General features: G+C 36.9%; 1 protein-coding gene across 1 annotated transcript; it reads right to left on the reverse strand.

The window, feature by feature from the left end:
• Nucleotides 1–1,781: 1,781 nt before the first annotated feature.
• On the reverse strand, nucleotides 1,782–24,641 carry LOC127451851 (coronin-1B-like). Its single transcript, XM_051716879.1, has 11 exons — nucleotides 24,227–24,641; nucleotides 17,581–17,786; nucleotides 17,031–17,153; nucleotides 15,661–15,790; nucleotides 13,550–13,731; nucleotides 12,867–12,986; nucleotides 9,487–9,591; nucleotides 8,596–8,741; nucleotides 6,868–6,925; nucleotides 5,861–6,169; nucleotides 1,782–3,306 (listed from the first exon to the last, which is right to left on the reverse strand). Exons 1-11 carry the CDS (start codon nucleotides 24,309–24,311, stop codon nucleotides 3,184–3,186), a joined length of 1,587 nt encoding a protein of 528 aa, XP_051572839.1. The 5' UTR covers nucleotides 24,312–24,641; the 3' UTR covers nucleotides 1,782–3,183.
• Nucleotides 24,642–25,597: the final 956 nt, after the last annotated feature.

Consider the following 25,597-nt stretch of genomic DNA (forward strand, 5'->3'; position numbering starts at 1 on the left):
TGAAAATGGCTGTGCACCAATGCTCCCCATCCAACCTGATGGAGCTTGAGAGGTCCTGCAAAGAAGAATGGGAGAAACTGCCCAAAAATAGGTGTGCCAAGCTTGTAGCATCATACTCAAAAAGACTTGAGGCTGTAATTGGTGCCAAAGGTGCTTCAACAAAGTATTGAGCAAAGGCTGTGAATACTTATGTACATGTGATGTACATACAGACTTTGATTCTGCACAGGAAGAGTACAATGGCACATGGTTTCCTTTAGCTGGAGATTGAGAGCTAAAGCACAAGTGTCTTTTAGACCACATCCTGTTGTAAATGTCGAGTTTAAAGATGCGATGAACCATGAAAACAAGAATGCTTTGCTCCCATGCACAGTGCAAAAAAGCTTTAACAAACTTTGATACAGATGATGTCAATAGTAAACACATTTTGTTACACAAAAATAACAATAACATTGTAACATAAGTGGCAATTATTGTGAGAAGTTGCTATGCATTGGTTCAAACATTTGAAACTCATACATAGCCAGGGTTGGGGAGTAACAAAATACATGTAACGGGATTACGTATTTAAAATACAAAATATAAGTAACTGTATTCCACTACAGTTACAATTTAAATCATTGGTAATTAGAATACAGTTACATTCAAAAGTATTTTGATTACTGAAGAGATTACTTTGCATTTCATTGTCATTTGTTTCATTTAATATTTAGTCCTTTCAGATGGAAAACATTTATACATATAAATGATGCGATCAAAGTGCATTTGAACAGCGGTGAAACACTTTCTCATGATGTGTTACATTCATACGAGCAGACAGAGAAGTAAGTTTGAAGTAAGTTTGGAGCAGAAGAAATAGAAATAAACCTTGTATAAATTGTCAGCTTTAAGCTAAGCTAAAATGCTATTTCTAGCCATTTTACATGCACGTTACCAGACACAATCATATTTTTTTTATCAAGAAAATTCACGTTGGATCATAATTTTTTTTTCTAGTAAGACCTTTGATATTAGGTCACAAATCGTATTCTTAATAATTTTTGTATTGTTTTCCTGTAAAAATATCTAAAAATCCTTAATACAAGATCAATTTGATATATCTTGTTTTAGAAACAACACTGCATAAGATATTTAGGTTTTTCAGAGAATGTATTTTTAACATGTGTATTTTGTCTTACTGTACTGACAGAGTTTTTATAGTCAAAACAAGTGAAAAAATCTACCAGTGCTGAAGAAGTAATCCAAAGTATTTAGAATACGTTACTGACCTTGAGTAATCTAACTGAATGTGTTACAAATTACATTTTACAGCATGTATTCTGTAATCTGTAGTGGAATACATTTCAAAAGTAACCCTCCCAACCCTGTACATAGCACTAGGTAAAAGGCTGCCAATTTTTTTTCTGCCTCATCTAGTCATGCAGCTGGTCCTAAATTAAAATCTCAGAAATTAATTGCACGTGTGCTACTTTAGTTTGGAGATTTAGATTAACCTTGATTTAAAATGTTCATACATTTCAGGAAAAAAAAAACAAAAACAAAAAAACAATTGTGGTAACTCAATGCTGTTTCACTTACCTTTGACAAATAGCCAAGAAATGTACACACTTCGCTACAGTAGAAATCGCTGTCCGACACTGCTAAACCAATGGGTTTTCATATCAAAAATTAGCCTTAAAAACGCATTTTATTTTTTTTTATCTCTGCTGTGCTGTAAAATCTGTGACTGATTGTAACAAGACTCCAAGAAATAAAAACAACTAGTAGAACTACATATGAGTGAATGTTGTTTATTATAAAGAACAGATTAAGTTTGCACTTAAGTTTAAAGTAAATGGGTAATTAGATCATTTACAACATATACAGCAAGTAAAGCTTAACATAAAAAAAATCATTCACAGAGAAGGATGAGTCATACCTGAACTGTCATCCCTGATTGTAGTGCTCATGATTAAAGACTTAAAGAGAGAGGCTACGAAAAAAATTAATAATACAAAAACACCGCCATCTAGACCTATCCACATCACATCAATCTTCTAGATTTTTCATATTCAATCAAACAGGAATGAAGCACAATTATTCATCAATGGAAGAAATGAGATCAACACGTCTCACAAAAACGTTTAACAACATATCAGGTCATATTTATCCCCCCCCAAAATAATTAAATAAATTGATTTAGTCTAAATAATGCTTGTTTTTTTTATTTATTTTTTTGCATTGTGATGTTTTTTTCATGACAATTAAGCACCCAACTCTCATTACTGTAATGCAAAAGTGTATTCTCATTACATTTATAGGAATCTAATGAGAATCACTTAGTAAAGTTACCGGATGCATTACAGTAGTGAGCAATTGCTGGGGAAATTGTGCTCAATCATCACAAAAATAAAATCACAATGCTAAAAATGGCAATGGTCCTTATGCAAAATAGAATTTTTAATTTCTTTTGGGGTGAAATGTGACCTGAACTTGCTTTCATAAGATTCACCTTACAAAATCTGCATCTGAGGAAGTATTTTAGTTAATGACAGTCAACTCTATTACTCTATGAGCAAATGTTTCTTTTTCTATATTGATAGCTCACAAATCCTTCAACAAAAAGTAGTTTCTAACACATACACACATATCTACTCATGAAACTCTAAGAACATCCAAAATGAACGCTACATTTTTTAAGTCATGAAATGGAAGAGAGGAACTATTTAGGGCAGCTAAACTCAAGAACAGTGCTGGTCAATATATGTTAATATGCACCATCAAGCTTTAGTGAAAAATGTATCAATTCAGCATGTTGGATTATTACATTTCCTGAAGGAGTCTAACTATTTTCATTAAGTAGATGCATACATAAATGCTGTCTTAATACATGCTACAAGAGAGCATTAAGTCTGTTTCTCATTAGTTTGCATGTTTATGCAAATGCTGACCCAACCAAATATAGACAAGTATAGTTAGAAGTAGTCAGTACCTGACAGCCCTCTTAAAAGCACAAAAATGAGCAGCATTTATGAAATCAAATGTCAGTGCATTTAAAAAACAGACTGTTCCAATAACGCTCAAAGCTAAATTGCTTCTTTGTATCGCTTTGCCACAGTAATGTAACTACATTTCCCATAATCCCTCAGTGAAGCTTTCTGAATCAGAGTAAAGCTATGTGTTCTCATATGTTTGTAGTTTTCTTCACACTTCTCCGTCCTCAATGCGGGTGAATTGTCTTTCCAGTACATCAATCCTGTGACCTTGAGCCAGAACCAGGGCACGCAGAGCTCGCACCTCCGTTAAAATATCAGAAAGTTGGTCGTCCTGTCCAGGAAAGAAAAGCAAATATATAAAGTTAATATAAACAACTCTTGCAAAACTCATCTGCATGCTGCTAGGGTGCTCTGGCCTTTTGCTTATGTGGTTGCTGGGGTGTTTTGACTAGTTGTTTAGCACAATGCTATCCGTTGTTGGGTTATTCTGGCTGGTTGCTGGCCCAGGTCAAAAGAACCCATCCTCAAGTGTTTATGATTTTCTGGTCTATAGATTGATATTTTTATCCTTTTTAAATGTAAATGGATGGAATTGGTCTTCCAGGCAAAAATCATAGAAAAGTTATTGCACACCTATATGCAATGAGCTGCAAGATTTGAGGTATCATTCATTTTAAATTTCATACCTGAAATTACATGCAGAATGTATTGTAGTTGTATGCCGAAGTCATGCATAGTGGTCAAGCTGACATAGCTGCATAAAATCCTCTTAAGTTGACACTACTTCATAACATCGTATGCAGGAACCAAGTAGCTTAAAGAGCAACTAAAACCACTGAAAACCAATATGACAATGACATGCCAAGTACTTGTTGAATATCTATTCAATCCTTCTATAAAACAAAACACCACCAGGTAAAAATAAGATTCAAGGAACAGTTTAACTGTACAAATAGTATAACAGTATAAATATGGATTTTATGTAAGCAGCAAATTATAATTTACCATGCGTCCACTAAATTGGACATTATGCATCAGAAATATTATTTTGGCCAAAAAAAGGTCTATTGTTTTAGGTCTATTTTGTTAGCAACTTTTTATAAGTCACTTTATATCAGCTCAAAGATCAAATCTAAAACTTCAAATACTATAGTTAATGTTGTTACATCCATAGCACAAAATATAGATGTAGTCTATAGTACCCATTTAGTATTGTACTGTATGTAGTATACTGTATAGTACCGTATATTCTCATAGCCCAGAATACCTTAGAGGTGAAATTGTTTTAAAATATTTGTTGCACAACATTACAACTGAATGCTGAATTCATAATTTTTCCATAAAGAACTGTTCTGTTCATTACTCGTAATATTTGTCACTTAAATGCATGCTGTCACTTTAAGTGGACACATTAATATCTTTTTGAAAAATCAATGTTAAACAAATTAAAGTTTTTAGTGGATTTTTTCTGTCCCTGAAGAAGAAACAACTACACTAGATGGGTAAACTTTGATGTTGGCCTGACAAATCCTTGTCTGAACGTTTAACAGTAATTAAAAAAAGAAAAAGAAGTTTGAAGGTAACAGATAGACAGACGGATGGCAAGAAAGAGAGCTATTAGAGAGCAGATTAAAGGGCTCGTTTACATTTGAATTTTAGAATTTTTGGACAGTTGGAATTTGAAAAGTCTTGGCCCGTTTAAACATTCCGTCAATGTAAGTCTATGGGTTTTGGGGATTTCTTTTTTTATTTTTACATTTTTGGACAGTTGGAGTTCGAATAGTCTTGGTCTGTTTAAACATTCTGTTAATGTAGGTCTGTGGGTTTTGGAGGTTTTTTAAAATTTTAAAATTTGTTAACAGTTGGAGTTTGAATAGTCTTGGCCACTTTGAACATTCCATCAATGTAAGTCTATGGGTTCTGGGGATATTTTACCATTTTTATCAGTTAGGGGGCCTGGGTAGCTCAGCAAGTAAAGACGGTGACTACCACACCTGGAGTCGCAAGTTCGAATCCAGGGCGTGCTGAGTGACTCCAGCCAGGTCTCCTTAGCAACCAGTTGGCCCGGTTGCTAGGGTGGGTAGAGTCACGTTGGGTTAACCTCCTCGTGGACGCTATAATGTGGTTCTCGCTCTCGGTGGGGCGCGTAGTGAATTGTGCGTGGATGCCGCGGAGAACAGCATGAACCCTCCACACCGCTAGGTCTCCACGGTAACACGCTCAACAAGCCACGTGATAAGATGCACGGATTGACGGTCTCAGATGCAGAGGCAACTGAGATTCGTCCTCCGCCACCCAGATTGAGGCGAGTCACTACACCATCACGAGGACTTAGAGCGCATTGGGAATTGGGCAGACCATATTGGGGAGAAAAGCGGAGAAAATCCACAAAAAAAAATAAAATAAATAAATAATAATAAAAAAAATATATATATATATATATATATATATATATATATATATATATATATATATATATATATATATATATATTCTTATCAGTTAGAAAAGTCATAACAGCCTGAGGCAGAATAGCCTGAAGGTCTGAGCCAAGTTTGGTGGATGTAGCTTGAAAGCTCAGAAAATTTGGTTTAGGGACTTTGAAAAAACTTTAAACCCTGTCTGTAGATTAACAGTATGTTGGCTTAGATAATAAAAAAAATCCTGATCCAGTTGGTCATAATTTATGCATTAATTAGAGCAATTGCTTTATCAAGCACCACTAATAAATATAATTTATAGTAATGGTACTGGTACAATAGAAGCTGAAATTTGAGGCCTCTTTGCACATTTTCTTTTTTTACAACAAATGTATGAAGTTCATCCAGCAATATCAAGTAAAGGAAAAACATTTCACCAACAGTTAACAACAAATTCTCGCTCACCTCTTTCTTCACTCTCTCGATCCCTCCATCCATTTCCCTCCCTCCTCGTCCATGGCCCACCCCCTCACTCTCCATCTCAACTGCCACAGGGTTTGCTGGTGCAGTCGTGCTGCTGGGACTAGTGTTGGTCTGAGAAAGCAGTTTGGGTAGACCCCTGAGCGTGCCACATTTGGACGGAGGGGCTGTGTAGCCTCCGCTAAGGGAAACGAGGGTCGGAGGAGCATCCTGACCTGCTATCCAATCTTCTGCCAGCAGAGCAGGCTCTAATCCCGCTGTATCCGGGTACAGATCCCCTTGAAACAGGTCAGACTGATTTTGGAGGGAAAGAAGGATGAAGATAAAGTGTATTTGATGGAATTTATGTGGAGAGCTTCATTAGATTTTTTGCTATTGAACTATGTGGGCTGATTTGTCAAGAGACAGTTTAAATGGTTTTCTTACTTCCACTTTCCTAGATGACACAAAGCTTCCGAAAATAGAGCAGTGGGAGAATTACCAAGAATTGCTTAAAAGACCAGAAAATTGCTAATTATATCAAATTTGCTTATGGTTCCGGTTTTATTTTGGGTTGACTTGAGGTCTCACTATCAAGCAATTATTCAGCTCTAAGGGCAAAACATTAGCGCATGCTATTTCAGCACAAAAATCTGTGTCTTTCTCACTAACCACCGGCAATCTAGTTTAAGCAGACGCAATCAGCGCTGATTAAGTTCATTGTAATACATTCTTATAATTTTGGGATATAGACTCTGTGCTATTTAGTCTCAATCTAATGTTGGTTTCAAATATTTCCAAAGAATCTCAGAACCTCGTTTAAACCAAAGTTCATGTAGATGACAACATAGGATTGCTAAACAATTCAAAGTAGCATGATTTTTGTGTGTGCTTTGATTTAAAAAATCAAGACCAAAGTATAAGTTCCCCAATAACTTTCCTTTCTGACTCACTGTACTCACAGACACAAGCCCGTGAACAAACTGTTGCATTGATCTGTTGACTGAACATACCTTACGAGGCACAGTCATAGAAATGGGCTCAACCTTCCTCTCATGCAGCTTATAGAACCTGTTGAAATAAGATGAATTATTTTAAACATAGAATCAGCAAACAGGGCTTCTTGAATTAAAACAGGTTGATGGAATGATATTTAAAAGAATGTTCTGGGTTCAAAACAAGAATCTGTGGTATGCTGTCGATTACCACTGACAATTATTTGGACTCATCCCTCAGTTTCTAAAAACTAGCAAGAATGTGTTTACAGTAACTCACAATGGAGGTCTATGGGGCAACATATTCTGAAGGGTTTAAAAGCAGAAATGTGCAGCTCATATTTTTTTTAATAACTTTTAATATAACTGTTCTCAGACAAGGTTAGTAAGCAATTTTATTACACTGGTCTCATGCCTTGCCTAGTAGAGCACAACAGTCTGGTTCCAGAAGTGAAAATTCCATTCATTTTCTCCATAGACGACTTGATTTTTTAACAATAAGTTATAAACATTTGAAGACAGACCTACAGTGAACTTCGAGGTTGTTCATCGATGGTATATACTTCTCTTGAAGCCATCAGCCTGCATAATTTAAACTTTATTTTTTTTTTTTTTTTTTTTTTTTTTTTTTTTAAATAGTGTTTAATAGTGCAATTTCTGTTGAAGAACTACACAACCCATGATTCTAAAGGGAAACGATCCACCAATCAGAGAATCGCGACAAACAAAGTGCGCCAAAAGAGCTCTGTAGTGACCGCCCACTCCCTTGACACACTGCAAATGACGTAATCAAGTCGTTCTCTCCCAACACTCTCAAACTTCTTATTTAATTGTAAATATCTGAATATTTTGCAAGAAACTTCAAATATGTTGTTTATATACTTAGAAAAGTATGAAACTATTGTTTAAAGGTGTTGATTCTATCGTTTTTATTGTTTTATTTATTGACAACATTTGCAGTGCTTCATGGGATTGTAGTCCATTCCCTCATGAAAGACGGTAAGTACATAGTCTTGTACCTTTGTCTTTTTGTTCATTTTTCAAATACTTTTTTGCTTCAAATCAAAGTTTGTAATGTTCTAATTCAACTCTTAGCTGATTGTTTTGGTTCATGGCTTTGAACTCATTTATGAATACTTAAAATCCCTTTGGAAAAAGTGAGAGGGAAAAATACTTCCGGAACCAAGGCGGCTGAAAAAGTGCACAGGCACTGTTGCGCACTACAGACATTTTAAGTGCATTACAGTAAACGTGCCTTTTACAACTGAGGAACAAAATGGATGCTGTGGTAATCTGTCAATGCAGCTTAACTTGTTTTGAACCCACAACATTCCTTTAATTCAGGCAGCCAGATCTTTAATTTCTAGATTAAATATATTACAGTGCAGGAGTTGTGTTTTAATTTTAGTTCAAAAGTTTGAACTGAAACAGAAATGGTCTTGCACAGAATTTAACACAAGCTTACTTTCTCTTTGAGGCTACCAAGCCATCTCAATTAAAGAAAAAAAAAAAAAGCCACTTCCTTTATTTGATTTCACAGAATTACATGATTTGGAGAGGAACCTCACGCATTCTATATGACAATTTATCCATTTTTATATTTCTTTGTCAAATACATTAACCAGAAATCCTGTTAGGTAGAGCAAACAACTTTGGCACTTTATATAGTCCTGGAGTTGAAAGAATCAGAATTATCTAACAATAACAATGATTTCACTCATACAATACAATAGTTCAATTCCACACCTTGCTATTTCACATTTGTTGACATCCACTCCTCGTTTGCTTTGGAAACCTGCACCTCTCTGTGGCTCCTTACTGCTGTACAGACTCAGGAAGTGAACATACGGTGACTCATCTGTCACCTCAAAGTAACGAATGGTACAATCACCCTGTGAGACCGATTGTGACAGATGAATGAAAAGCACTGAGGACATCTGCCTGTTCAATTCTTATCTATCTACCTGGATATCAATTATGTACAATACAATATGTATGGTATGAAACTATGCTGTGAACATTAATAGAGCTTTATAAAATCCACCTAAACTAATGCACTGGTATACCATGTACAAAATATGGGAAAAAAATAGGGTAATCATTCATTAGCATAGTATTACCCTTTGATGCCATCACTGTACCATGTTACTTCTACAGTACTTTTTAGTGAAGGTCATGTGCCATAACATTCAACATTTTGAGTGTTATTGATTTAATACATAATAACCAAACATTCTGGAATACTGTCAATGCAGTTGATACTGATCATTATCCCAGGCATGGGGATAACAATGTTTCTCGCATTCCTCTGCAGGCTCTTTCTTCTCACGTAATACAATAATTTACACTCAAATCAATATTTCATGTACATTTATCCATTTGGTAAGTAGCTGTGTAATAAACAAATAATGTACAGTCAGCTGCTCACAAAATAAATGCAATTCTGACCAGTTGACCTTGCATACATTACTTATGTGTTCATGCATGTAGGGAAAACTACCCCAGGTACTGATTGTGCTGGACGTGTTTTCTGTAAACAGCACATGTTCCTGTGTAAGTGTATATCTCTGTTAGGGTTGTGGGAGAAACTTTTTGTCCAGTAGTTAAAGGTGATAGTGTAAAGCTGGGTAATCTTACCTTCCCACACAAGTAAACCATGTTGGTGTCTGGGTCATAGAATGGAAGCAGAACTCCGTTACTGGTATCCATTTCCTGAGTCACCATTGGCTCTGAGAGATCTCTCTAAAATACACAGAAAGAGACAGTATAGACTTACTAACCTACAAATACTCAGTCAATATTTGCAACAGACAAGAAACATCTAAATAATTTTATTCATATAAGGTAGAAATATCAGAAAGGTTCTGAATGAAGGGATAGTTCACCCAAAAATAAACATTCTCTCATCATTTACTCAACCTCATGCCATCCCAGATGTGCATGACTTTTTTCTTCAGTAGAACACAAATGAAGATTTTTAGAAGAATATCTCAGCTCATCTCACAATGCAAGTGAATGGTGGTCAGAACTTTGAAGCTCCAAAAAGCACATAAAGACAGCATAAAAGTAATCCATAAGAATCAAGTGATTAAATCCATGTATCCAGAAGCGATATGATAGGTGTGAGTGAGAAACAAATATTTAAGTCCTTTTTTACTAGGCAAGGCAAGTTTATTTATATAGCACATTTAATACAAAATGGTAATTCAAAGTGCTTTACATAAAAAGGATTAAAAAAATCTCCAGACTCCAGACTAAAAAAAATAACTAAGGAGCCATTGGCTCTTAAACTGAAACATTTATGAGCCAAACGGCTGTTTTAGTTGCCACATCACAGAACTGCTTGATTTAGATTGTTGTTCAAAAACAAGATAGAAAGCCAAAGAAAAGATAGCTGATAGCTCATTAATCAGGTGTTTAATATATATACTGTATAGTTGAGTGAACACATTTGCATTCCCCTTTTGTCTCATAAGTTTTCACACCCCTTTCAGAATTTATACAAATATAAGAGATAAAATATATATTTTATTTTATTTAGTACTGCCCTTCAGAATCTACATAATAGGTATTTACAATACGCATATATCGTCCATAAAGTACAATTATACTATATAGTCTTGACTGGATACAAAACATCTTATCCTCACTATATTTTTATATGATAGTATGCTGATTTGGTTATTGCTTTGATGTGACTACCACAAATGGTAGTCTTTTGGTCTGACTCCAAAATGACACCAAGATTCCTGACTTGATTTTTTGTCTTAAGACCTCTGGAGTCAAGGAACAGTATGTGTTGACTTTTGGTATTTCATCTTTGTTGCCAAATACAATGACCTCTGTCTTGTCTTTGTTTAACTGAAGGAAGTTTTGGCACATCCAACTGTTAATTCCGTCAATGCACTACTGGCAAAGAGAAAGTCTTTAGAAGTTTTCCTCCCTGCCCAGTAGGCAAAAACAAAAGAAAAAGAATGTGGAAGTGAAAGTGGAGATTTACTGTAAAAAAGGACTTAAATATTGATTTGTTTCTCACCCACAACAATTATATCACTTCAAAAGACATGGATTTAACCACTGGAGACATATGGATTATTTTTGTGCTGACTTTACGTGCTTTTTCGAACTTCAAAGTTCTGGCCACCATTCACTTGCATTGTATGGAGCAACAGAGCTGATATATATATATTTTTACAGGTATAGATGTGTTCATAGGCAATTGATATATGCATATATATATATATATATACACACACACACACACACACACACACACACTCACTCACACTGGTGGCCAAAAGTTTGGAATAATGTACAGATTTTGCTGTTTCGGAAGGAAAATGGTACTTTAATTCACCAAAGTGGCATTCAACTGATCACAAAGTATCATGTCATATACCACATGAATGTACATGAGCAACTGTAACCTACTGTAGCCTAAACAAACAAGCCTGCATTTGATGAAAGTTTATTTGGTGTATCGCAGTTGTAAAAACCTTAATTTTTTGTTGTTGTTGTTGGGAGAACACCACACTGGCTTTAAAAATTACTTAAAAACACACTGCCATGGATGAAATTATGTTATGTATAAATAGATAGTACATGGTAACTGTTTGAAAACCCAGTATAAATGATCTATTAATATCAGTGGATGATAATGTATTTTATGTAATCATATGTAGCTGATCTTTTAGCGACAGCTTCCAGCTGGATAATAATAGTCCATATGGATGGTTTTATGTCAGCTAGGATTATTGGTGAATATCTGATAACTGATGTAGGAGTACTGAAGCTTCCAATTTGAGGGAGTATTTTCATAAAACAAAAGCAAAAATAAGTCTATCCCCAAACATGGGTTGTTTCCAATCAAAGACAACAACAACAAAAAATGATGTTTTAAAGGGATAGCTCACCCAAAAATGAGAATTCTGTCATCATTTATTTGTTGCAAACCTGTATACCTTTTTTCCTTCCATGTAACACAAAAGGAGATTTTAGGCAGAATGTTACCATTCACTTTAAATGCATGGAAAAAAGATGCAATGAAAGTGAATGGTGACTGTGGCTAACGTTCTGGCCAACATCTACTTTTGTGTTCCACAGAAGACAGAAGGTTATATAAGTTACATGGGAACAACATGAAGGTGAGGAAATTATGGTAGAATTTAAATTTTAGGTGAACTATTTCTTTAACTAAATGTTTCAAAGTTGGGTTAAAAAAAGAAAAAAACACACACTATTTTGAAATCCTTGAAGACATCCAGAAACACACAGTAAAAGCATTTATACTACTTTCATTTGCATGCTTAACCTGCACCTGCTGTACACAAAAGGGATGTCTGAGATGAGACGAGTTAAGTGTAACACTTACAGACTGGTACCTCCAGTTTTAGGAGTACAGATGACATTAAAAAAGGTTTAAGCCTAGAATGCATATGTGAGTCAAAAATTGCACAGCTGTCTACTTTCTCACTTTTGATCTCCAAGTATTTCTCAATTAATATGTCTTAGATTTTATTTTTTTACATTTAGATGAATATTTTTTTAATTTTAAGAGAATTTGCATCAGTACACCTAGAATGCATTTGTGGGTCCTATATATTGAGACATTTAATATTTTACCACCAAACATGGAAATTGCTAATATTTTTGTCACACAGCCTTTTTATAAAAATAGTAAATCTGAATAATAACCAAGTAGTTTTATAAAGAAAAGCATCTAAATATCACCTGGGTCTTTTTTCAACCCACATATGCATTTAAGGGGGGTAAGGTTGCATATGTATTCTACAGTTAAAAGAAAAATAAAGTAGTTCACTGATGACTCAAATAAAATAATGTGGTCTTAAGAGACTTAGACAAGTACAACACAATGACAGCTGCAGACCAAATGCTACAAAGAGGTCCCTGAAAAGTCAATCCGATTTTTATTTCCAGATTATAACATCTCAAGCTCTAAAGGATAAACCAATTCAACAAAGTGGACCATAAGATTTTCCTCTGAAAAATGCTCTCACCGTATCCCAAAGGGCGAGCTGTCTCTCACTCATGCGACTGAATCCGGTTGTAAGGATTTTTCCATCAGCCAGAAAGACGGCCCTCATTGGCCTGGTGCCCTCATGGACCTTTTCACGCACCTAAGTGTAACATCATCAAATGACGACAAAAAGTATTTGAACACTTTAGCCCATTTAAAAATGCAAGCATTTCATTGCATTAGATAACACAATATCAAACCAAGTGGCATTTATTTAATAAAAAATTAAAAGATGGCACAAGCACACTTTTCAAGCAAAACCTTTCACAAAAATACGTTTGCAAGGTTGAATTATAAAATAATGTATATGAAGACAAAAGCATTGTCTTACTGTGGCACTTAACTTAGTGGAACATGTGCTTAGTAAATGTGATGAACAACACTTGAGGATACTCTGACACCCGTGAGAACTTGAGGGGAACTGATTTCTTACATCCAATAAAACTTGTCATGGGTCTAGCTGAAAAGCTAGACATCATTTGTTTGCAGATGCCACTTGCTTTAATATTTTGTTATCTAATGCAATGAAAGTCATACATTTTTGAACACTCAGTCAAGTATTCATTATTTCTCTATTCACACAAATCTGTCATATCTGAATTTGAACTGAAGTAAGATATAAATGGAACAAAAGATTGAGGAAACAGCAAGGAACAGGCTAACCTTTAGGACAGTTCCACGCCGGGGGTCAATGACACGCAAGGCTTTGTCTTTACAGGTGGTGCACAGCACACTTCCCTCACGATTCCAGCTAACGCTGTATATCAGGTCTGGATGGGCATCACTCAGCTGGTACACCAGCTCCCCGGTGCCCACATCCCACACACATAGGACATTATCACACCCTAGCACAGATGCAAATGAGATCAAAAAACAAACTCAAGCCACAAGTGAGCAAAACAACATCAGGCCAGTTTAAGAGCTAGGATTTGCATCTCAGATATTTACATACAAACAAATCCAAAGATGCCTGCCTTTGTCTGGATATGCTCAACCTAAAGATATATTGGTAACATGCTACAATAAGGTTATATTTGTTAACATTCAGTAATGACATTAGTTAACATGAACTGACAATGAACAATACTCTTTCTGCACTTATACATCTTGGTTAGTTAAACATATACTAATTCATTTTTTTTAATTAAAAGTTGCATTTGTTAACTTTAATTTGTTATGATGAACAATCATGAACTGACAACGAACAATTGTCACTTGTCAAATTCATGATACCTAACAAATTTTCAAAGGTTAACAAATACAACCTTATTGGAAAGTGTTACTGATATATTACAGATCTGTTCATATGGAAAGTTCAGTTTAGACAAGAGATTTATTTACAGTATGTTACTTGTTTGCATGTTGCTCTTTACAGGTATAGATGTGTTCATAGGCAATTGATATATGCATATTGTTTTAATATATATACATACATACACACATACTTACACTGGTGGCCAAAAATTTGGATTCATGTACAGATTTTGCTGTTTTGGAAGGAAAATGGTACTTTAATTCACCAAAGTGACATTCAACTGATCACAAAGTATAGTCAGGACGTTACTGATGTAAAAAACAGCACCATCACTATTTGAAAAAAGTCATTTCTGATCAAATCTAGACAGGCCCCATTTCCAGCAGCCATCACTCCAACACCTTATCCTTGAGTAATCATGCTAAATTGCTAATTTGGTACTAGAAAATCACGACATTATATGAAACACAGTTGAAAGCTATTTGGTTCATTAAATGAAGCATAACATTGACTTTGTGTTTGTTTTTGAGTTGCCACAGTATGCAATAGACTGGCATGTCTTAAGGTCAATATTAGGTCAAAAATGGCAAAAAAGAAACAGCTTTCTCTAGAATCTCATCAGTCAATCATTGTTTTGAGGAATGAAGGCTATACAATGCTTGAAATTGCTGACAGCTTCATTGAATTCTACCCGCTCAACACCAGTTTCATGTACAACAGTAAAGAGAAGACTCAGGGGTGCAGGCCTTATGGGAAGAATTGCAAAGAAAAAGCCACTTTTAAAACAGAAAAACAAAAAGAAAAGGTTTGAGTGGGCAAAGAAACACAGACATTGGACAACAGATAATTGGAAAAGAGTGTTATGGATCTTAACCCCATTGAGCTTTTGTGGGATCAGCTAGACTGTAAGGTGCGTGAGAAGTGCCGACACATCTATGGCAAGTGCTACAGGAAGCATGGGGTGAAATGTCACCTGAGTATCTGGACAAACTGACAGCTAGAATGCCAAGGATCTGTAAAGCTGTCATTACTGCACATGGAGGATTTTTTGATGAGAACTCTTTGAAGTAGTTGAAGTAGTGAACATTTTTTTCAAATTGTAATAGTAATTTTTCACGTTATTAATGTCCTAACTATACATTGTGATCAGCTGAATGACAATTTGGTGAATAAAAGTATCAATTTCTTTCCATAAGAGCAAAATCTATACATTATTCCAAAATGTTTGGCCGCCAGTATATATATATATATATATATATATATATATATATTTCAGTAGCAGGAGTCAAATAATGTTTATTTACATTTAAACACCTTTCCTTTCAGCTTTAACACACATCATAAAGGTGCACAAATTCATCAAACAACTTCAACATCCAAAATTAGTGCTTGATAAAGATATAAAGCAGATTCAGGACACCAGAATTAGAGCACAATCCCAAAACAGAGTGTGCCAGAAAAGACTTAATCCAACTTCAGCACGGCATGCAGGCAAAGTATACACAAAGGAAGAGCTTACCTGCAGTCAACAGGATGTTGAGAGCAGAAGGATGCCAGGCTAGGATGCCCACTCGCTTACTGTGGCCCTCCAGAGTCACAACAGCTTCAGACATGGGTGTTGTAAGACCACCATCAGGAATATGCCAAATCTATTGATGCAGAAATACAAATCTTTTTCAAAATATAGAAGTTAATGATTTCTAACCCAAAAACTTCTGAGAAAAAGACAGCAAAAGGCCTAATTCTGAACATAACGACTGCTCTCACCTAAATTGACTGCTTGAAAAAGTTACAATACACCTTAAGCAAATTCAATTCAGCAACACTAACAAAAGGCAAAATGTTAAGCCCCAGAGATGCAATGTACTCCATCTATCCATCCATTCATCCATCCATCAAGTCACCTCACCCAGTTATTACAGCAAAATAAAGCCCAACAGGGTGATCAGTGTGATCCTGCATCACCCAGAGAGGGTTTATTTATTGTAATAACCAGCGAACGGTACATAATCCCGCTTATGACACGGCTACTTACCAAATAAATAAATAAATAAATAAATAAATGGACATTAAATGTTGATTCGAATTGAAATTATTTCAATATGTGAGAAGATATAGACCCTGGAGTTATACAAGAGATATAAAACTAGTACGGTATAAAATTGGCTGCCTGGGACAATGGTCAGTTATGGACTTTAGCAGTCATTTTACAAAAATATAATATTTTTCTGCAAAAAGGAGCAGTGGCTTTGTGGTCCGTGCAAGTGCACTCACATATTAGACTGATCACACTGTGAATTCAGCAACAGGAGGTCGAAAGTTCTTCTGCTGGAATCGGTCTATAATTACCAAAATTCAAAGCAGTAGTGCACTGCAGCAGTGGACAAAGCTAGAAGTGTTGAGAGGTGAAATGTACACTGGTTGGCGCCAAAAACGAGTTGAACGTTTAATTGTAAATAATGTAATACAGTCCACAGGAATGGATATTTTATTAATCATACTCCCTAGCCCAACCCCCAACCCTAAACCTAACTGACAGTGGAGTATTTTAGAGCTAAAATACAAGCTCTGAATCACGCTCACCATTGTTTATGTGAATGCGACTACTTTCTGCAGAACCTGAAGCCGTATCTCAGAGATTGTTTATGAGACGTGCTATGAGTAGCACCACAGGGAAAGTTAAACATGTTTTAATTGATGCTAAATTGTGCAAACCATTGTTTATGCTTACACAACATGCTATCAGTAGCGCCACAAGGAAAGGTGAATTTTCCCCCCCCAAAATAATGCAGTGATTGACCAATCAGAATTGAGATTCCAGAGAGCAGCGAAAATGAGAATGTTTATATTACAGTAAATAAGTGTTTTGTTGAAGTGAATGATACAAACCTTCACAGTGCAGTCTTCTGAGGCACTGGCAATAACATTGTCATCATGTGGGCTCCACTGCACATCCAGCACTGGAGCGGCGTGACCGCACACAGTCGGGGTGTTTTGGTCCACTCTACCGCTCTAGTCATAAAAACATTGTGAGTTCAACTGGTTAATTTTATAAAAGGATAAAGCTAGACACCTCACTCATGCTGATTTTTACGAGAATAGACAGTAAGGACATCTTTTCATCTAAAACAGTAAAACCTGCCCATTTCAATACTTGCTTACTGGAAGGCCCAGACAGAATATGCAGAATTCTTTTGACATTTTTGTGCTACTTTTGGGGGGTTTAGATCTACAGAAATCTAAATGGAAGGGATTTAAACAAGGTAAAATGTTGAATTAGCTGTATCAAATATATAAAAGAACATGCAAGGAACTACTGTAAATATCTAAAAAAACAAACAATAACAACAAAAAATGAACATCCAAATTAACAGAGTTACGACACAAAAAAGAAATTGTTGTTAATTACAAACATTACAGATATTGCAGGTAAGCCAACCTTGGTGAGCGGTAACACAAGAAAGGATCCGCCCCCTCCAGCCTCAATGATGACAGCGATAAACTTCGGATTGGCAGCACACAGTGGACCATCCCATGTCACGCGTGATACTCTCACATCATCAAGGCAATGCTCAGCCTTCCATGCCTGGGCAAATACATGCCTGAACTTACTCTGTCTGACAACACCCCTCCTGAAGGACATGGCTATAGTGGGAGAAGTTTAAATATGTGCAGTTAAGAGGTGTGTCAATCAATCAACCAATCAATCAATCAATCAATCCATTCATTCTCTCAGCAAAGAATAAGGGAACCCAAATGACTAAGTAATAATGGTCAAAAGTTTTGTAATAGTATTAATAATAGCAATAGAAATCAGTGGACATTCAGCAATACCACAGAAACAAGTACAATGCGCCCAAGTTAAATATAACCTGTAAAAGTTAGAACATCATATCTAAAGGTCAACATAAAACAGCCCATTTTCTGTCCATAATCTGATGTATTTCCAATGGAAACAACTAGAAATAAAGGGATAGGTGATTTCAACAGATAAGGAAAGTCGTTTCAGAAGGGACAAACACTTTTGCTTTGGAATAACATGTGCTGATGAAACACAATTACAATGAGACCAGGAACTTTTATTTAGACAGTAAATAAAAAGGAGATGTTCACAAAATTGCTGAAATGCAATCAAAACATCTTGGTTACAACTATTACCTGGTTCCCTAAAAGGAGGGAAAGTGTTCCTGCGTCAGTAGCTGACGCTATGGGAACTACACCCAGGAGTGATGATCTCTGAAGCACATACAGAATCACGCCAATCTCACTGGCAGATGGCACTTGACTCTCCGCCCCTTATGCGCGCGTCATCATGAGCATATGAACCGGAGCACATTCCAGAATTTTTCGACTGAAGGGAAGAGCCATCTCTCAATCCCTTTACAGCGAGAATTCAGTAGTGCTGCTGGCTATGCAGCATCTCGTTCCCCCCTTTTGGAGAACCAAGGTTACAGTCGTAACTGAGACATTCCCTTTCAAGTCAGTCACTTTGATGCTGCATCAGTAGCTGAATTGTATACCATAACACAATGCTACTGATTCACACGCACTAGAAAAACGTCCACTAGCCAACAGTTCAAAAAGCACTGAAATAACCTCAACTTTGTATTGACAAATAGACAGGAAGAGAAAGAACATTAAAATGGTTTTGTGGTAAAAACATTACAACAATGCCACTAGTCAGTCAGGGTAATGAAAAACATTATAAAGAAGCTACCCTTCGCAGTCAAAATGAGAAGACAGAGAAAACACCCAGGTCAAAGACCTGCACATATTTCAACAATGACTTTAGTGAACAGGCTAGTGAAACATTAACAAATCATCCCTCTTTCGCAGTCAAAATCTGGGAAGAGATTTATAAAACATCCAAGATTTAAAACCTGGCAATGGTGTTAGGGGAAGCCCAGCCTGCTTCCAGACAGATATATTCTAGAGACATTTCCTCTGCCCAAGCCCAGAAGGACTCGATGCTCCTGGTGGATTGGGCCTTAACACCACGAGGCACCTTATGCCTTGAGAATTGTATAAGCGAGTGCAATGGCATTAAGAACTCTGTGAGAAAGTCTTTGCTTGGAGACAGCCAAACCTTTTGCACAGCCTCCAAAGCAAACAATGATCAGATCTGACAGCCTTAACTGACTCTTTCGTTCAATATACATGCGCAGTGCCCTCACAGGACAAAGCATGTGCAGCTACTCAGCCTTGTCCGACTCAAACATAAGAGGGAAGAATGCCTGTAAGATGACAACCTAAGCCTTGAAGGGAGTGGCCAACACTTTGGGCACATAACCCTCCCTGGACTTGAGGACTGCCTTCGACAAGCCTAGTACGAACTAAGCATGAGTCTTTGACAAACAAGTGATGAGGTTGGCGACCTGTTTGACTATAGCCAAAGTGAGTAGCAGCACAGTCTTTAAAGAAAGTATGCGTAAGCTTAACAAAAAGGCGACATTTCTAGGCGTAGAGTGGCCTTGTGGGGGGGGCTCTAGCCTGTACTTTGGTGTTGAACACTGACTGCGACAACCCCTGAGTGTGAGACTCCCAAATCCTCTGAACTGTCAGAGGATATAGTCTGTATTCTCCTGGTCTACCTGATGCTAGAGCAAGTCTGCCCTACAGTTCAGGTGACCAGGGACGTGCATAGCACGTATTGAGGGGAGAAAATTTGATGCACCAGAACCATCATTTGGTGTGAATGCATATCTGTTTGGTGATTTATGTACCCTACAACTGCTGTCCACACAGACCAGAACGTAAAAGCCTTGCATGTCTGCCTGAAAAGCTCTCAGAGCCAAGAGAAGTGCAAGGAGCTCTAGATGATTTACGTGCCACATAATTTGCAGACCTGTCTAGATGGGGAAGCCATACGACCATTGCACAGGGCATCCCAGCACAAATTGTACGCGTCCTTCACAACAACTTTGCATCTGACAACTAGGCCAAGTGAAACACTTCTTAGAGAATAGACTTAATGCGAGCATCTGTCAAATGTGCCGACATGCTCAACGAGTCCATTTTCATTACCTAAGAATAAAACCTGCTGACTGGGCACCAACACGATATTTGCCCAACTGACTGCGCTTAGAGCAGCAATTAAAAATGACAAAACAAAAATGAATATTCTCTAATGATTTATTCACCCTTATGCAATCTAAGATGTGTATGACATTATCTCTTCTGCAAAACACAAATGAAGATTTTTTGAAGAATATCTCAGCTCTGTAGATTACACTTCCCACTAGGAAGTGTAATCGAGCTTGAATTCATGATCGTGCCAAGAGACTGCAATGGCAAGATGTACAGTGATTTTTTTTAATATATTTTGGTCTGTCCTCAACCAAAACCAACTGGATCATTTCAGAAGACATTGATTAATCTACTGCAGTCGAATGGATTACTTTAATAATCCCTTTATCTGCTTTTTGGAGCTTCAAAGGTCTGGCCACCATTCACTTTGAAATGGCTTGAAATATAATGAGCTGAAATATTCTTCTAAAAATCTTAATTTGTGTTCTACAGAGGAAAGAAAGTCATTCACATCTAGGATGGCATGAGGTTAAATAAATGATAAGAGAATTTTCATTTTTGGGTGAACTATCCCTTTAAAGACCAGTATAGGCCGCAGCCCTCCATCCTTCTTGGTGACCAGAAATAACTAGTGGTCGACCGATGTGGGGTTTTTAATGGCCGATGCCGATATCCAGAGAGCAGGGTGGCCGATAGGCCGATACAATGCCGATATATCACACAATTTAATATAGTAAATAACAAACATAAAGTTGCTAAAAAAAATAAAAATAAACTCTTATTTAGCACTATATTTACTCAATTTCACATAAAACTAAAAAATAATATTGTATTTTAAATGGTAGATAGCAGTTTCTTCAGATTTCTTTTTAGTCATCTAATTTTTTTAATTTTTTTGCACATGAAGAAATTGTTAATATATTAGGAAGAAGGAAATAACAGTACACACAGTAGTCCAGCAACCATGGATGACATGTCCACGTTATCAGTCACATTTTTTCAAAAACATACAGAATCAAACCAATTGTACATACAGTGCACAGTGAATAAGACATTTACTTATAGCACACGTGAAGCGCTTTTACCTTGGGCTGCATCCGAAAACATATGCAGCTGACTTGCTACCTTGCTGCCTAATCAGTTAATGGCTTAACTGACAGCTGTTTTGAATGAATGGAACTCTTAAGGAAACTGGTCTCCGAACAGTTTGAAAAGCACCTTATTTTCATCGTACCTCCGTATACAGCCTCCGGAGGCAACATTTTCCTGGTTTCGGATGCAGCCTTCAAGTTGCACTCACACACTTGTGCGGATCCAGCGTGAGCCTCAATCTCCTGACAGTTTAAACAGCGTTGATCGCCTACTTGGATTGTTACAGTGTGACCATCATGATTTGTGAATGAGAGGAACTTTTGATCCTGATCCTGAAGTTTTTGATTCCGGAAGATAAAATACGCGCTTCAGAGGAAGATATTAGATGAGCACTCGACTGGATTTTCATGAAGTTCATGAATGACATCTGTTTAAACAACATATCTGCATATTTGCAAACGGTATATAATACAAGTTTTATTGATATTTGCCTTTTATCATTAGAAAAGTTACATTTGAGGAGAGACTGTTAGAATATGTGCTTTAGAGGTAAATAAATGAGCGCTCCACAGGATGCTGTATCTGTGTGGTTGGTTTATTACATCTGTTTAAACGAGATATGCGCATATTTGCAGATGGTATATGACATTCGTTTTATTGATATTTGCCTTTTTATCATTAGACAATACTGTTAAAAGTTGTCTCTACTCTGTTGAAGAGAGAGAGGGAGAATAAAACAGGCGAGCACTTTAACATTATGAGCTCAAATGTGTCTGCCATGGCTCCGATTTGCGGACCGTTTAAATGACACTGTGTTGCACACCGGTCTATTATTGTAGTAACACGATGGAATGTAACAACAAAAGGAACCGTGACTGGTCGTTTACAAGTCTCAGCACATGCAAGCAAATTATTTTCGGCGCCCTCAAGAAAAAAATTGGCCAAACCGGAAACTTTATCGGCCGATGCCGATAATTAAAAAAGTACAAATATCAGCCGATTTATCGGCCTCTGTGATATATCGGTCGACCGCTAGAAATAATGGCTGTAAAAGTCTTTCTCTGAATTGCACACTGGTACGCTCTCTATCGCATCTTAGCCAAGGAGAGATTTTACCTCTGAACTTAAAATCGGCGCATCCCACACCGTGACGGTGGAGGACAGAACACTGTTCAACCGAGTGCTTGGTTGTGTTCAGTTCCCAGCTGGAGACCCTTAGAAGAAGGGCTGAAGGACACAGGGGCTCTTCATTGACTGTCGGCAACAGAACACTGTCCATCTTTGGGGGCGGTCACCCAGCGTGACTGAGTTGGTTAGAGCTGGTGGGCCTTGTGCAACTGCAGTGAGGTTTGTCAACTGTATTGGGACGTGGCAAACTTCTGGCACACCGCTAACGGCAACACAAACAGTCACAAGACTAGAACCATGTTTATGATTCTGCCATGAAACAGGGAGAGCGAGAAAATTTTTTGGTGACACAGAAAAGTGTTCTGGGCCTTCACTGGAGCTGGAAGAGACTGTTCCATAGGCTTTAGTCCCCTTTTCAAGGTCCTCAGACCATCAGGAAATCTTGCCTTGCCCAGAAAGAGGTTTTCTGCTGGGACGAGAGCCAGAAAGCACAATTTTGTGTTTTGGCCATGGCCGGCTCAGTTTCTGCCTTCTGGAGGAGAACTAAAACCTCAGGAGCACTCGGGTTCATGGGACGCTGCCCAGAAGAGTACTGTGAGCAAACCAACTGCACCACAACACCACTTCGCCTCGACAGGATGTACTTGTAGGCAACCAACTGCTTCCTGGACGACTGGTACTTCTCTGTGACTGCACTCGTGGCGTCATCAAAGACTCCCTGCTGCGACACCATGCCATTGAGGAAAAAGGCCTTGTCTTTGTCTCATATCTCTGACATATGCAGCCAGAGGTGACGCTCAACAGAGACCTGGAGCGCCAAGTCCGTGGCACGACTCAACTCTTTGTAGGACTCGAGGTCTGTGCCGCTTTAGTCCTTTTCCTTTAACAACACCACCATGGTTTGCAGGGCTGAACCAGCCTGGCCCACCACAGCATTTTTTCTCATGTGAGTGTACAATTTGAAACATATTTTTCAAAAGTATTATTAATTTCTTTAGTGGTAATATTTAAATGAGGAAAAAAAGTGTGAAAGTGCACCTTTAAAATGGGATATTGTACATTTTCTGTTCTACTGACCAAGAGGTAAAAGTGAGAGCCCCTCTTGTTCTTGTGCAACTCTCACACGTCTGTCTGTTACTATGCAGGGATGAACGTTACACGGCTCAAGTCAGAAACCACAACCCATCAACATTTAAAGTCCAATGTCCGGTTACCTTCCATTACACATTCATATTCTAATGAGACCATTTTGACTGGGAAATAGAAATACATGGATTTGGACAAACTCAACACTCCCCAAAAATATAAGAGCTTTTAATCTAAAGTAACAAAACTTAAATAAATTGAGTTCCAAACAGCAAACACTGTAAACATGTGACTATTAATAGCTTACAATTTTGTTAATCCTAAACCTGTGACATAGTGTGAGCTTTGGTCTAAAGAGAGCTTGCTTTGCTTAAATATTACTTAAGAAGAGTCCTCTGAACGAAACATTCCAATACATCTCCTACTAGAATTTTTGGAAAATAATTTAAAATAAATGTAATATCACAACTTATCAATATTAATTATGCTTAAAATATGCAATATACACATTAAAATACGAAATATGCAAATACATGTATGTTTATGTTGGTAAAACACAACAGTGTCTGCGACCACTGCGGAAAAATAGCTGTGTGATATTTATAAGCATACATGAATAAAAAGCTGTTACGCTGTATCGAGGTGCCATAAACGCATAAAGGCGTATGACGAAACGCGTTCTAGAATGTGACCGCAAAAATGCACTATTGTTGACATCATGACAAGAGGGCAGATTGCATTCATTAATTTACCTGTTTGTGGTTTTCCTTCTTCCTTATTTCTTTTCTTCCCTTGTTCTTTCTCAGAACTACTAAAATAAATCAAGCAATTCGGCATAAAAAAAAAAAAAAAAAAAAAAAAAAAAAAGAATAAAAGAAAAAAATACAAATGAGCTTTATAAATAAAACTAATCCTTGCAGTGTGTTGTTTTCGCCAGAATATTCTGCATGGTCTGGTGGAACAATTATATCCAGTCAATTTTAGCACTGACGGAGAAACTAATCCACATCATCACGCAAAATTATGACACTATTGTATTTTTTTTAAAGATGCAAATGACTATTGTACAAAAATGTACAGTAAACGCTGGATGGTACTTAAATAAACCGAGAAAGGCGTCGACACTGGTGAAGGAGGAAAGATGATGGGTGTTCAAATATCTAAACGAATGTGCCTACAATTAAAACCAGCGATGTGTGAAGCTCGCCATGGTAAGGAGTAAACAAAATGGACGGTGATACACTGTTCTGGCGTAATAAAAGTTCATTCCTGTGCTCTTTGCGATCATTTTAAAATGTATAATTAATAATTTAATTAACTATTCGGTAGAATAGGGTTAAATAAAATTAATATCTAGGCCTACAACGTTTTTGTTATTTGCAAAATGATAAACTTACTATGACGGAAACTAATCAGTTGTGATCGCCGTTTTCTTATTATGCTCAAAGAAACAAAAATAAACAAACTCCAAACACAAATAAACACACACACACACACACACACACAAACCCTCCGCTATCTGTGTTAATATGGCAAATTTACCACAAATGAATACATGTTAGTGAGAGACAGCAATGCTAAATTAAAAAATTATAAATACCACTTGTCCTGAGGACTGAAATGGCACCAAATTAAATTTGGAATGACCCAAATTTGTGTAGGCATGAGGGGGACAATGAATTAATGGCAAACTTTTATACAGTATATCAAAGCCCTTAAAAAAAACAATCATAGTTTTCACCAAAAAACAAAACAAAAACATAGTTAATACAATTATTTTTAATACTGCAAAACCATAATAATTTAATATGGCATGTTGTACTTGTTTACCACAGTTACAACCACAGTTTTAATGTAGTAGCCTATCAATAACTGTGATGGAAAAGACCTTATTCACTCTAGCGCCATCTTTGGGAATGACATCGAGGCTGTAGTCTCTTCAATGGTCTGTCCTGCAGTTTAAAGTGTTTTTGGATCGTTCCGCGGACAAAACATTGATACAATATCTGTCCAATAACATTTAGTATACAAAGAACCCCAGACAATATGATTGTGGAAAATCAGATGTGATCTATGAGCTTTATACCCAGTGCTGGAGTTGAGGGGGGATGCGAGGGGATGTC

This window comes from Myxocyprinus asiaticus, chromosome 1, assembly GCF_019703515.2.
Source record: "Myxocyprinus asiaticus isolate MX2 ecotype Aquarium Trade chromosome 1, UBuf_Myxa_2, whole genome shotgun sequence".
Taxonomy (NCBI): Eukaryota; Metazoa; Chordata; class Actinopteri; order Cypriniformes; family Catostomidae; genus Myxocyprinus; species Myxocyprinus asiaticus.